Consider the following 14,450-nt stretch of genomic DNA (forward strand, 5'->3'; position numbering starts at 1 on the left):
GAGCAACAAGTTGCTCCCCTAAACCTCCCTCCCTCCCCCATGGGGGATGATGCCCCAGGGCTTCCCCCAGTGGTACAGTCGTCATCTTCATCCCCGGACAAGGCGGTCGCGGGACCCTCAAGGGCCAGCCCGCCTGATGACTTTAAAGAACACCAGACCCTGCTTCAATGGGTGGCCGAGAACTTGGGCCTAGAGGTGCAGGAGATGGCCAAACAGGCAGACACCTTGTTCAACGTCCTCTCAGCCTTTACTCTGGTCCATGTTGCACTACCAGTGCATGACGGGGTCCTCAAAATTGCCAAGGCCTTCTGGCAAACCCCGTCTTCCATCCCTCCCACCTCCAAAAGGGCCGAAAAGAAGTACTTTGTCCCAGCCAAAGGGTTCGAGTACTTTTATATCCACCCATCTCCAGGCTCGCTGGTTGTCTCTATGGCCAACAAAAAAGACAAGCAGGGGCACACCAGCTCAACTCCCAAAAATAGAGGCCAAAAGATTGGACCTTTTGGGGAGAAAAATTTATTCCACTGCCAGCCTGCAGTTCCGGGTGTCGAACCATGAGGCCCTCTTGGGCAAATAGAATTTTAATTTATGGGACTCCCTCCATAAGTTCAAAGAGTCCCTTCCTCAGAGTTTGGCCCGTGAATTCTGCACCCTAGTGGCCAATGGCACCGTGGTGTCTAGGTGCTCCTTCCAAATGGCGTGGGACAGTGTGGACTCGGCAGCTAGGATGGTCGCATCGGCGGAGGTTATGAGGCGCAGCTCCTGGCTTCATTGGGGCAGTTCTCGACTCCATGTGAGCCAGAGCCTTCTTTCCAGAAGTACGCTTTCAGGCCATGTCGGACCTGATCTCCCATGTAAAGAACCACCCACTCACCACAGCTCAGGCCTGCCTGCAGCTGTTGGTCCATATGGCCGTGTGTACATATGTGGTCAGCCGTGCTCTGCAGGGGCTGGAGATGGAGCAAGCGTGGCTGGCGTCGGTCTACATTCCCAACAGGCATGACCTAGATCGGATAGTCATGGTGCCGGACCACATCGGGTCATCCCTGGATTGGTGGTTGGACACTGAGTTGGTGATGGAGGGAGTCCCTATCACGACCCCATCCCCATCGTGGACCCTGGTCTCCAGTGCTTTGGACCTGGGCTGGGGAGCCCACCTGGGCGAGCTGAGCACCCAGGACCGCTGGTTGTGGGACAATATGGACCTCCATATCAACATCAGGGAGCTCAGAGCAGTTCGCCTGGCCTGCCAGGCGTTCTTGCCCCACCTGAAGGGCAAGGTGGTTGCAGGTCCTGAGGGACAACACTGTCGTGATGTGATGTGTTATATCAACAGTCAGGGAGGTGCCAGGTCTTCGGCCCTTCGTCAAGAAGCTCACCGCCTTTGGGATTTTTGTGTGCGGCATGCCATTCATCTGATAGCCACGCACCTGCCTGGAACCAGGAACCTCCTGGCGGATCACCTCAGCAGGACTTTCTCCTCTCGCCTTGGGTGGCCGCTCCATCCGGAGGTGGTCAGTATAATCTTCCAGAGATGGGGACCCCCTGGGTGGAGCTGTTCATGTCCAGGCAGAACAGAAAATGCATGTTTTGTTCAATCTGAGGAATGGATGGGCGCTCCCTGTCAGATGCCTTTCTCATTCCGTGGTCATCGATCTATGCTTTCCCACCAGCGCCACTGGCAAAATAGGGTGAAAATGATCATAATAGCCAGCACTGGTTTGGCGCATTGCTGAGCCTTTCGGTAGCCGCCCCACTGCAGCTGCCCTCCTGCTGGATCTGCTGTCACAGAACCACGGCGGCTTTTTGCATCCAAACCTTGTGGTACTGCACTTGACAGCTTGGCTACTGCATGGTTAAGCGCAGATAAACAGGCATGCTCGGCCCGTGTCCAGCCGGTCTTGCTGGGTAGCAGGAAACCCTTCACCAGAGCGATTTACCTGACCAAATGGAATAGATTCACATGTTGGGCCTCAGAATGGCATATTCTGGTTGAGCAGGCCCCGCTGCGGGAGATCCTGGATTATCTGTTGCATCTCAGACTGCAAGGTTTGTCCCTGTCATCGATCAAGGTCCATCTTGCCACTGTCTTGGCTTTCCATCCTCCATTCCAAGGCAGGTCGATCTTCACTCACAACATGACGACATGGTTTTAGAAAGGTCGGGAGCATCTCTACTCCCACGTCTGGGATATCTTCAGTCCGTGCCCTCCCCACCCCCCCGACTTGATTCTTGTGCTGTCGTCGCGATAACGTCAGCCTGTAGGGTGTCCGAGATCAGGGGGCTTACTTCGGAGCCACCCTGTACGGTCTTCTGCAGGGATAAGGGTCCAGCTGAACTGCACCCAGCGTTTCTGCCCAAGGTCGTTTCCCAGTTTCATACTGGCCAGGACATATACTTGCCCGTCTTCTTTCCAAAGCCTTGTGCGTCAGATGAGGAGCACAGGCTACACACCCTGGACGTCAGGAGGGTGCTGGCCTTCTACATAGATAGAACAACGCCATTCCGTAAGTCAACGCAGTTGTTCGTTGTGGTGGCAGACAGAATGAAGGGTTGCCCAGTATCTGCTCAGAGGATTTCGTCCTGATCACAACCTGCATCCGCTACTGCTATGAGTTGGCGAAAGTGCCTCCGCCGGCAATTGTGAAAGCACACTCGACTAGGGCACAAGCGTCGTCAGTGGTCTTCCTGGCACAGGTACCAATCCAAGAGATCTGTAGGGCCGCTACCTGGTTGTCTGTCCACATGTTCGCATCTCATTATTTGCTGACCCAGCAAGCTCGAGATGACTCTGGCTTTGGCAGAGCAGTGCTGCAAGTTGCAAGACCGTGAACTACGAGCCTGCCTCCATCGATACTGCTTGTGAGTCACTTAGAATGTAATCAACTTAAGCATGAACTCTAAGAAGAAAAAACGGTTACCCATCTTTTTCATAACTGTTGTTCTGTGAGCTGTGTTGCTCATGTCCAATCCATTACCTTCCCTCCTGCCCCCCTGTTGGAGTTGTCAGCAAGAAGGAACTGGGAAGGCGTAGGGCCGGCGGTGCCTGATATACTGACGTATGAGCGCGGCACTCAAGGCGGCATCACAGCTGGCCTATGGATGCCACTAAGGCAAAAATCTCTGACAACCACGCACGTGGGTGCACGCACACCTAGAATGGAATGGACATGAGCAACACATCTCAAAGAACAACAGTTAATGAAAAAGGTGGGTAACTATTTTTTTTTTATTTTTTTTTTTAATAAAAACTCATACACAAACACTAAACAAGAAACTCAAAGGGAATGCTACCATGTGATCTTCATAATAATTTAAAGATGCATAGTCTCAACCTTATTTTTTTTTATTTTAATATTAAGGGGAGATTTACTCGCATACCAGTTCAGTGCAAAGTAACCAGAGAGTATTAGCCAATTAAAGTTGGGTTTATAGCTGCTTTGGATCACCAGAGCTGTAGAAGCTAACTGAAGCTGGCTGTTAATTTGCAATTGACTTATTACTTTAGGAGGTTGTGTGAGTGTGACTAGCAATTTGTAGAGAGATGGGGGAAAGTCAGTCCCCTAGTAGCACTGTCTCTGTGCTTTAACAGAGGGCATTCCTCCCTCTGTTTCCACAGCAGTGCTGACTCATGCACATTGGAGCAGAGGCCTTAATGCCATAGCCTTTCAAGTACACATGCCCAAACATGTGTGGCAAGAGAACCTTTAAAGAGCAGTGACAGGTGGGCCAGGTAATCTACCAGTGAGAGCTCTCACATGTTCAGACTCCTTTGGACTCATTACACCCAATACAATTGTTGCATTCATAATTGCTATAGAGGAAGGATAGTAATTGATTGAACTTTCTCTGTCACAGTGGCAAAGAGTTATCTGAGCTCTACTTGGTTACCTGTAGCCTTTATAATCATAACAGTGGATTGAAAAAGCCATTAGTTTAGTTTTAATTCAACCTAATTTCAAAATTAATTTATATTCAAAGGTTGACAAGTCTGTGTGTTCTGTAATAAGTCATTCAGGTCAAAGAAATTACAAATTAAGTTTTCAATTAATTCATAAACTAATGGATTTACTTGTAAATTCTAAAATAATCATTCTCTACTTAAAAATGTATACCGTGTCAGTTTTCTGTTTGCTTATTATAGGTTTAATATTTGACTTGCCAACTCTTTTGTTTTTATATATAGAATGAAAACTGCATAAATGGTGGCCTCTGAAAGGCCTTTCATGCTATAGTTGTCTTCCTGATATTAGTATGGTCTGAATGGTCACTTTTGGGGGTTCCTATCACTGACACCCATCCCCCCTCCTGCATCCCTGCGCCCTCTACTCCCTCCTCTTCTCCTCCCTTCCCTCCCCTGGAATGAAGCAGGGACAGTGAACTGCAGTCCATGTACCCCTCAGCTGGACAATGCAGTTTGTCACCTCCACCAGCACTTTTACAAGACAACCACATAAAGCCCAATTACACAAGCTTAGTGGGAGTCGAGGATTTTTTATCCCATATTACTGAATATAGTGAAAATGCCTCTATAGTAAAATGGTATACATTTCTCAAACTTCTTCAGTGCAATTAGAGAGACTTTCACTCCAACTCTCAGCTAGTTAAACTGTTAATCTGCTTGGAATGCAGAACTTCACACCTACCAGGTGTAGGTAATAACTGCTGCATTCCAACAGGATTATCAGCTCTCTTCCCTGCTGAATAAGAGAAGAGGGAGGAGTGGGAACAGGATTTATCTATACAAGAAATATTTGTACCTTTACTTCAGTTATTGCCATCAGTGATGCAGTTGTATTGATATAGCACTGATATAGATAGAATTTAGGCATTTGCCACTATATCATTAAACTTGTTCAGTTAAAGTTGCAGAGTGGCAGTTGTACCATTATGGGCTACTACTGTAATATGCCTATTAATTTTTCTAGCATAGATGCATTAAAAAAAAAAGACAAGGCAGCTCAGTTCTAGAACTCTCTCTTTACTGGGAAAGTGAATAGGTATCCTGGTCCTTCTTCCCCCTGCAGTACTTGTAACTCTTACCGGAAGTGCATCTTCTGAAATTCATAAATGTGGCTTTTATAGTTAGCACAGCTCTCACATCTCTGTCTCCTTTTCACTTCTTTTGCAGGGTGCAACTTCACAGGGCTGCCCATTCGCTCCCCACATTAGTTGAAAGTAGATAGTCTAGTGGTGGATGCAAGGATTTGAGTTGCAAAGAGATCACCTGAATGTCTTTCATGTGTCTTGTCTACATTGAATAAACTTACCAAAAAATACAAACCAGTTTGAACATCAGTTAAGTTTGCTCCAGTGTCAAAACTGGAGGGAACCTCAGCATAGCCATAGCAGTGTAGGACCTGTGCTGAGCAGTAGCAGATTTCTGGGCCTTGCAGGTTCATTTACTATGGCAGGAGAAATCTTGATTCAGACTGGTAATCTTGCCAGGCCTCCAGGCCCTGTTTTAGGTCCTTCCTCAGTTCTTGATATAATTGCTGGATGGAAAGATTAGAGGAGAAATCAGTGATGCAGAGTCTAGAAATTTTCTTAGTATAACTGGTTTTATTTACAATACATACACCAGTCCCTAAACAGAGATGGTCAAACAGCAAGCAGGGAATCACCACTTTCAGGAATCTTAGCCAAAATACCAATGCCCTATTCCCAGGCAGCAACTCTACTCCAAGAATTGTCTCTAGAGAGATTAAAGCAGAGAGAGCAAACTACCCTGCTACCTGCAACAGCTCCCCTAAAAGGTGGTAAAAATACAACATTTCTTTAAAAAAAAAAAAAAAAAAAAAAAAGTGCTTATGCACAGAGAAAACTAACTTGTAAAAACTAGGCGTGACAGTGTTATCTGATTACTCCCCTCCCTCCCCCATCATAATATGAACACTGGATGAGAGAATTTTGACTGTCTCTTGCAAATGGCATCACCTTCTAATCAGAGCCCTTCTTAAGGGGCATAAAAGTCACAAAATCAATTGTAATCTTCCTAGAGGAGCATGAGTTTGTGGCGAACATGGAGAAGTATGATCTGGCAGTAACACCTGTGAGTAATTCTGGACATAATACAATAGTAACCCAAAGACAAGGTTCTCCTTTCCAATGAGAAACAAGAAAATATTCTGGACCTAATTCAACAGCTGTCAGTTGCACCCGTGGCATCAGTAAGAGCCCGAATGCAACTACAAGAGCATAATAATACTGTGTGTGGAAACTCTTCAATGGCAATGTTTCCATGTGAAGTCAGTACAAAGAATCCTGCTTCCTGAGTCTTCAGTTTTGTCCAACTTTAGATACAAGGAAGAGGTTCCACTCTCTATGCTCCAGTTGTTGCACTGGTGGACCCATTCCATAGGTTCATTTCAGGCCACCTAATGTTGTAGTTTGGTTGAATGGCAGTTACAACCAATTTCAAGCTTGCTCAGTTTTGGGACTTGTTTTTAAAGGGTCAGATAACACAGGACACATGGACCCAATGGACAGCAAAAACATATAAAGTGGTGGAACTTGAAGCAATTAGGGCCATCATACTTCACTTCTAAGAACATAACAATGGCCATACTGGTTCAGATCAATTGTCCATCCAACCCAGTATCCTGTCTTCTGACGGTGGCCAATGCCAGGGGTTTCAAAGGGAATGAACAGAACAGGTAATCATCAAGTTGCCAATCCCCTGTCGCCCATTTCCTGCTTCTGGCACACACAGCCTAGGGACGCTTCAGAGCATGGTTTTGCATCCTTGCCCATCCTGGCTAATAGCCATTGATGGACCTATCTATCTAGATAGACCTGCAGAACGTGTCTGTACTAGTCATGACGGGCAAGGCTACAACAATGGGATATGTGAACAGACAAGAGGGAACTAAGTTTTGAACTCTTCACAAGGAAGCCAGCATATACTTTGGACCCTACATATCAGATGGTGCGTATTATAATGGCCTGGCTTAGCAGGATGGAGAGAGATCCAGGGTGAATAGTTCCTGAGTGTGAGAGTCATTGGGTCACCCAAGTCTTCAGATTGCTGAGCTTAGACCTATTCACCTCAAGATCAAAGACTCATATGTCCTTAACAAGATAGGGACCTAGAAGCAGTGGTGGTCTTTCCCAAGAGATATGGACCTCAATCCAGGACCTTCTTAGTTAACTGGCATTTTTCACTTCCAGCACCCCCCATTCTCCCAACATGCCAGATAAAACAGCTCTTACTGTATTTTGGAATTGATTCCTTTGTGGATAGTGTGTTTTTCCCTGGGGGCTATTGCAATTTATTCTTGTTCAAGGTTTTTTTTAATTACTGCATGGCTGTATGCAGTATTTGACTGGTTCTTTAAAAAATGATTGTATGATGCTTACTGGAAAGCACAAAAACCCTCATAAATGTACTGGGGAAAAAAACAATATTGTGTCTGGATGTGTGTTACAGGCCACTGGTTTATTAGTAGTTCATTTTCATGGGTATTGCTGTAAAGCCATATTTATCTGTGCTGTCATTTGGGAAATACTGTTGGAGAACAATAATTTCTTTTTAATTTGGCTTTAAACCCGTCATACCAACCCAATCCTCCCACCCAATTTAATAGCTTAGAAGTGTTTTTCTTGCTATTGTAAGAAGTATTGTTTAATTACAGATTAATTATTTTACTGTTTGACTCAACTGTGGTGTGTAATCCAGGTCCCTATTATAAAATACAAAGAGTTATCATTGTCTGTATTTGCCTACAGGAATAGGAGAGATGGGAAAAAATTAATAAATATAAGAAACTACCTTTGAAATGCATTCCTGATATAGATCTGCTTCTTAAGTGAATTTTGTATATAATCTAATACATACATTTATTAGTATGTATCATAAATATGAAATATACATGTTAGATGGAGCTGAGTGTATAAATGTTTTTTCTAATTTAATTGTAAGTACAGGATATTAATATGATGGGTGTACCCTTTAAATTCCTATAAAAAGTAGTTCCTCAAGAAAAACCTAAGAGTTGAAAATGTACAATGTATACATATGGTAACATTGATTTTTTTTTTTAAACAGGAATGATGATGCCACAGTACAAACTTTCTCAGAATTCCATGCATGGTAGTCCTGCATCTTCCAATTATCAACAAACCACTATCTCACATAGCCCTTCCAGGTAATATAGTGTCTATACTTGGGGAGGGGTCAAACCCATTCTGCAGTGGTGGTCAAATTTGTTCTTAGTCTGTGGGTCGGAATTAAAATTTCACTGCCAGGAGGCAAACACTGTATTCTTGTCCAACCACAGAGTGAGCCTCTTTAGCTAGCACAGTTAAATATGGCATTTAAATGTAGACTTTTAAGAGGGTAAATGCATTTATGAAACCTCCTATCCTTTGTTAATTAATTCATCTCTCCGTGCATTCCTGTATCACCCCCTCACCAATTTTTGGTGAATTTTCTATTTTCTGCCTCAATTTGGGAATCCTCCTCTGGAGGCTTCTCTCCCACACTTCTATAATGGGAGGTTGGCAGTGGTGGCAGGAGGGACTGGGACAGAAGTGGGGGAGAGATAAGGGACCCACTCCTGCAGGTTTGGCAGCAGCATCAGAACTGAAGTAAAGGGGACAGGAAGGACTTCTTATTTAAGCCTGTACTGTGGGGCATTGTGAGAGCAGCTGTACAAAGGACTGCTGAGAAGAGGACGGGTTCAGGTACCTGTGGCCAGTCAGACATAAGCTTCTTTCTCAACTCTGCCTACACTAGCTCCTCTGAGCTGTATCAAGAAAGGCAGCTGCAGTCTGGATAGCTTTGTTAATTTTGAATGGGGCTGGATGGGAAAGGGTTCAGCATGTGGGCTGTATGCTTGACACCCTTGGTTTACAACTAACAAACAGAGTTTGCTTTGTTAAGCTTTAGAACTCTTTTATTTGGCACATTACATAATGCATTTATATACTTTAATGTAACTTGGCAAATAAAATTGTTCCGCCCTTCAAGATATACCTTTGTTTTTTGGAGTGGTGTTGAGGAAAGTTTTCTAGATTTTATGTATTGCAAAAAAACCCACCCAACTCCCCTCCCTCCAAACCCCATATCTCTGATAATATTTTGGTTTTGCAAAATGCTTGTTTTCTTTACTGGTCTTATTCCTTGAGAAGACTACATTGTAATAAATCTTTTAAGATTTAAAAAAAAATTATCTACAATTCTGAGTCAGTGATGGTATGTTTACTATTTTTAATATAAAACCACATATAGCGTTGTCTACAAGTTAACAAACAAAACACCTTGTAACAACCTTATAAAGTCCCTTTCTGTGTGTTTGTTATTGGGCTGCGCACGGCAAATTCTCAAAAATAAAAATAAAGCACCCTCTTCACAAAGATTGAGAGAGAACAGTGGCAAATTTCAGAAGTGAAAGTACTGAGAGGAAAAAAAAAAGTTCTTGTAAAATGTACTTTCTGTTGCCCTGTTTACACTGTTTCAATCTTTGTCTTAACTTTAGTTTTATTTCAAGCAATTGCTTTGTATTTGTTCCATTCAAAAATCTCTGTTATACATTACATCTCCTATCAGGGGGTAGCCGTGTTAGTCTGTATCTACAAAAACAACAAGGAGTCTGGTGGCACCTTAAAGACTAACAGATTTATTTGGGCATAAGCTTTCGTGGGTAAAAACCTCACTTCTTCAGATGCATCTGAAGAAGTGAGGTTTTTACCCACGAAAGCTTATGCCCAAATAAATCTGTTAGTCTTTAAGGTGCCACCAGACTCCTTGTTGTTATTACATCTCCTAAGATCTCATTAAGTTTATAACAAGTAATTGATAGTTGCTGTTGTAAAATCAGACATCAACAATATTTCGGGGGGAGAGGGGGGAAGGGTCACAAACTGGACTACTTAAAACACAAAGCTTCAAGGAAAATATTCTAAATTTACTGTAGTGTATAATCACAATATCAAAAATAATTTACAAAGCAAATTCCCTGTTCCACAGTTACTCCTTTTCTTGCATTACATAAGAGTGATTTCCAGGGTTGAATATTGATAGTTTTTTGGTTATGGCAAGTCTGTTGCAGACTTGCTGCTAAAATAGAGGAGAGTATTACCCAAACAAAGAGGACCCGATCCAAAGCCCATTGAATTCAATAAATCTTGGATTAGCCCTATAAAGAGGATGTATACTGCCTGAATCACTTTTTCTCTTTTGCTTTATTTATGTCCTCTTTATAGGGCTGATCCAAGGTTTATTGAATTCAGTGGGCTTTGGATCAGGTCCTTTTTGTTACTCTCCTTTATATTAGCAGTATAGTCTTGACAGAGAAACAAAGTTCTATGAAATCTTATTGGAATGTCCAGTTATTAATTTACAGTATTATATATTTATCGGCGAGCTGCTAATTTAAACTATTACAAATCAAAATGCCCTCTCAATGATCGTTTTACCTTTCAATGCCCACACTGAACTCCTGTTAATTTTAATGGGAGTTGCATGTGCTCATAATGAGAATAGCCTCCTCCTTCCCCATCCCAAAGTCCACTTGGCTGCTATTTTGGTTTCCTTTGACTACACAGAAGATAGTGACTTCTGCCCAGCCTCGGATAGTTTTCAGTGGTATAGAACACTCATATCATGTGATTTTAAGTCCCCTAGAGACACATGGAACAAGATTGTGATCTTTTAGAATAAAGCAAGGTCTTTGGTTTCTAGAGGCTCAAATACGGTTGCCAAGCGTCCGGTTTTTGACCAGAATGCCTGGTCGAAAAGTCCGGTCATTGTAGTCTGCCTGTAGATAGGAAAAGGAGAGGAAGAGGGGGACATATATCTTAGCTCATTTTCATTAATACTTCTGCTTGATATTCCATTAGAAGGCATGCTGTACTGTCATTTCTTTAAAACTGTATCCAGAAGAAGAATTCCTGTTTATTTTCTCAAGCAGATAAAGCCCCCTATTTTGTCTACTTTTTTCTTTCGTTTGAGGCTAAAATGTTAAGTCAGGGAATGTTCAAAGAATAATTTCTAATGCATTGTCAAACATAAGCACTATGTCATGTTACTTTTAATTAAAAAAATAATTAATTTTCAGTTTAGTTTGCTGAACTTTGTCACAAATTTGTGCAAAGTGCTGGAATTTGCTCCTTGGGCTCTATAAAGCAATTTGTAGCAGAACTATAGAAATCAAACAAGTCTTCACAAACTATATAACGGACTCCAATATATTTTAGAAAACCGAACTGTTTGAAAATGAATTGCCAAAGCAATGCTTCAGATGCCATGAGACCTAGGAATATATGGATTCATTGATAATGTTAATCAAGCTAGTCATCACGTGAAAAATTATTTGGTTTTGATTTTCATTCAGGTTTTTAGTAAACTATGAGTAAGCTTGGAAACTGTAAATTTTATTTTTCTGTAATACCTGGTAAGAACATTAAACAGCTATTTACTTTTTCTAGGTATAGTTCTTATGAATGGATTTTTTTTCCCCCGTTAGTTTTGCTTAATGCAAATGTAGCTCTTAAGAAATAATTGAATCAGAGAAGGCGCAAACACTTTTGTGAGAAATGTTGCTCTTAATAGATGTTTCTTGATTCCACTGGATTACATGGCAGGCCTTATAAAATTTTGTAAAATAAGTGTAAGAAATACGATGCCTACACTGGATTTCCTAACTTGTACTTGGGTTTTGTTTTTAGCCGGTTTGTGCCACCACAGGCAAGCTCTGGTAACAGATTTATGGCACAACAGAACAGCCCAGTGCCTAGTCCATATGCTCCTCAAAGCCCTGCAGGATACATGCCATATTCACATCCTCCAAGTTATACACCACACCCTCAGATGCAACAAGGTAATTAGATCATCATTCTTTTCTCAGAACTCAAGATAACTTTAACTTTGCGTGGATATTTCACAGTTCTGTAATTCCTTTCAAAGGGCCAGACCCTGCTCACTGTTCAGGTGCAAAATTACATTAGATTAGCAGGATCTGTGTGTGAATAAATTAGGCAGGAATTTGTCTAAAGTGTGCAATAGGCTGCAAAATTTGCTAACTGCCTTTAAAAAAAATCAGCTGGCATTTGATCCCAGTTTGGGAGAAAAATAGAATACAGCAATACCAAAAAACCTTGCAGAACTGAAATTATTGTTGTTAAATGGTTTTCAAACATTTTAAGCCCTTTTTATCAGCATAACTTGCATTTTCTCTAAACAAACTGTTCTTAAGGCTTAGTTACTTGGTGAAAATGTAGGATAGTTCTGTATTTCATGTTATGTATATCATCTATCGCTATTTCACGTACTAAGGGTAGTGATGAAAACTTAATGTGAAGATTTTTTTCCCCCTGTATAACTTCAGGGAATGAACAGTTGTTAGGCTGTAACAGTAACTTAGAAGATTTAAGTTTGGTCCAGGCCAAGCCACAAAACAGAGTTTGAACCCTCTCAAAGTTCAAAGATGTTACATTTTGCCTTTTCTTTAGGGTGTTGGTAGTAATAGGGGCCAGCACAAAATCTGGATCTTGATCTGGATTCCAAACTCCTTGCTTCCCTCTGACCATTAACATTTGGGATGGGTTTACATAAGAACGGCCATACTGGGTCAGACCAAAGGTCCATCCAGCCCAGTATCCTGTCTACCGACAGTGACCAATGCCAGGTGTCCCAGAGGGAGTGAACCTAACTGGTAATGATCAAGTGATCTCTCTCCTGCCATCCATCTCCACCCTCTGACAAACAGAGGCTAGGGACACCATTCCTTACCCATCCTGGCTAATAGCCATTAATGGACTTAGCCTCCATGAATTTATCTAGTTCTCTTTTAAACCCTGTTATAGTCCTAGTCTTCACAACCTCCTCAGGCAAGGAGTTCCACAGGTTGACTGTGCGCTGTGTGTTTTAAACGTGCTGCCCATCAATTTCATTTGGTGGCCCCTAGTTCTTATATTATGGGAACAAGTAAATAACTTTTCCTTATTCGCTTTCTCCACCCAGGGCCGGTTCCAGCATTTCTGCCGCCCCAAGCAAAAAAAAAAAAAAAAAAAAAAAAAGCCGCGATTGCGATCGGCGGCGGCAGTTCAGCGGCAGGTCCTTCGCTCCTAGAGGGAGTGAGGGACCTGCTGCCCCCGAATTGCCGCAGGTGCCGCCCCTCTCCCTTGGCCGCCCCAAGCACCTGCTTGTTAAGCTGGTGCCTGGAGCCGGCCCTGTCTCCACCCCACTCATGATTTTATCTCTATCATATCCCCCCTTAGTTTCCTCTTTTCCAAGCGGAAAAGTCCTAGCCTCTTTAATCTCTCCTCATATGGGACCCATTCTAAACCCATAATCATTTTAGTTGCTTTTCTCTGAACCTTTTCCAATGCCAGTATATCTTTTTTGAGATGAGGAGACCACATCTGTATGCAGTATTCAAGATGTGGACATACCATGGATTTATATAAGGGCAATAAGATATTCTCCGTCTTATTCTCTATCCCTTTTTGAATGATTCCTAACATCCTGTTTGCTTTTTTGACTGCCACTGCACACTGCGAGCACGTCTTCAGAGAGCTATCCAGGATGACTCCATCCCTGCAACAAAAAATATTTAATAGTGTGTTCCAAAACCTTACACCTGGCTAACATAAATTTTCAGAGGAGAGGCTTTTTAGCCATCCTCGCAACCGCAGCAAGCAATAAAAGTAACCTACAGGTGTTTTCAGTTTGTACACTCTGGAGCTTCATGTTTAGTAAGGTTCTAGAGTAAATAGTGTCTCAGGAGATAGACTGTGTACCCTATGGTATGATGAAAGGGGAAGTCCTAAGTAGTGCTTAATTTGTGCCAGGCCCAGCCCCGGCACCTCTAGGCTTAGCAGTTCATAGCCCCAGCATCTCTGGGCTTGCTGCATCAGTTATGAATGTAAAAAAATTGCTTGAGCCCCAGCATTCTTTCATAACAAATTAAACACTGGTCCTAAGGCATATAAAACTTAAATCAAACATTAGCTTCTGTTCCATCCTTGGTATGGAGAATAGAATATTACTCTGCTACCTACAAAATTGAAGAATGAAGACTTTGTCGCAACCCCTGTGGAAGAAAGCTTTGCAAGGAATTTGTGGGGAAAGCAGAAATGTATTCCCTACATATGCCCATCTTATAGTGAAGTAATTGGAGAAGGAACTTTTAATGTGTGTTCAGTATTTCTAATCTTTGTGGTAATATATTATTTTCATAATTGTGGTAACTAACAAAGATATAAGCTTGTAAACAAACGTGACCAAAAAACAAAAATTCTGTGCCAAAACACCCAAAAAACTGGCCAAAAATATAAATTTCCCTAGAATAATTTAGAATTTGCAGTCTAAATTTTAAAATGCTCTTGATCTTTCTCCATTTTAATTTTTAGTACTGTTTTTCCATACATTTGATGCTACAGCCAAAATTTGCCATGAGTTACATTGACTCGATGAAGAAGTCTGCATTTGGTACATATCTGTTAAT

General features: G+C 42.3%; 1 protein-coding gene across 1 annotated transcript in view; it reads left to right on the forward strand.

Moving 5' to 3' along the window:
• The window catches only part of NIPBL (NIPBL cohesin loading factor), a 289,092-nt gene that overhangs the window by 125,107 nt on the left and 149,535 nt on the right, over positions 1-14,450 (forward strand). The window contains exons 5-6 of the mRNA XM_065405961.1: positions 8,048-8,147; positions 11,671-11,822. Of these exons, the coding sequence (XP_065262033.1) occupies positions 8,048-8,147; positions 11,671-11,822 (252 nt within the window). The remainder of the gene's footprint in view (positions 1-8,047; positions 8,148-11,670; positions 11,823-14,450) is intronic.

Source organism: Emys orbicularis, chromosome 6 (assembly GCF_028017835.1).
Source record: "Emys orbicularis isolate rEmyOrb1 chromosome 6, rEmyOrb1.hap1, whole genome shotgun sequence".
Classification (NCBI taxonomy): Eukaryota; Metazoa; Chordata; order Testudines; family Emydidae; genus Emys; species Emys orbicularis.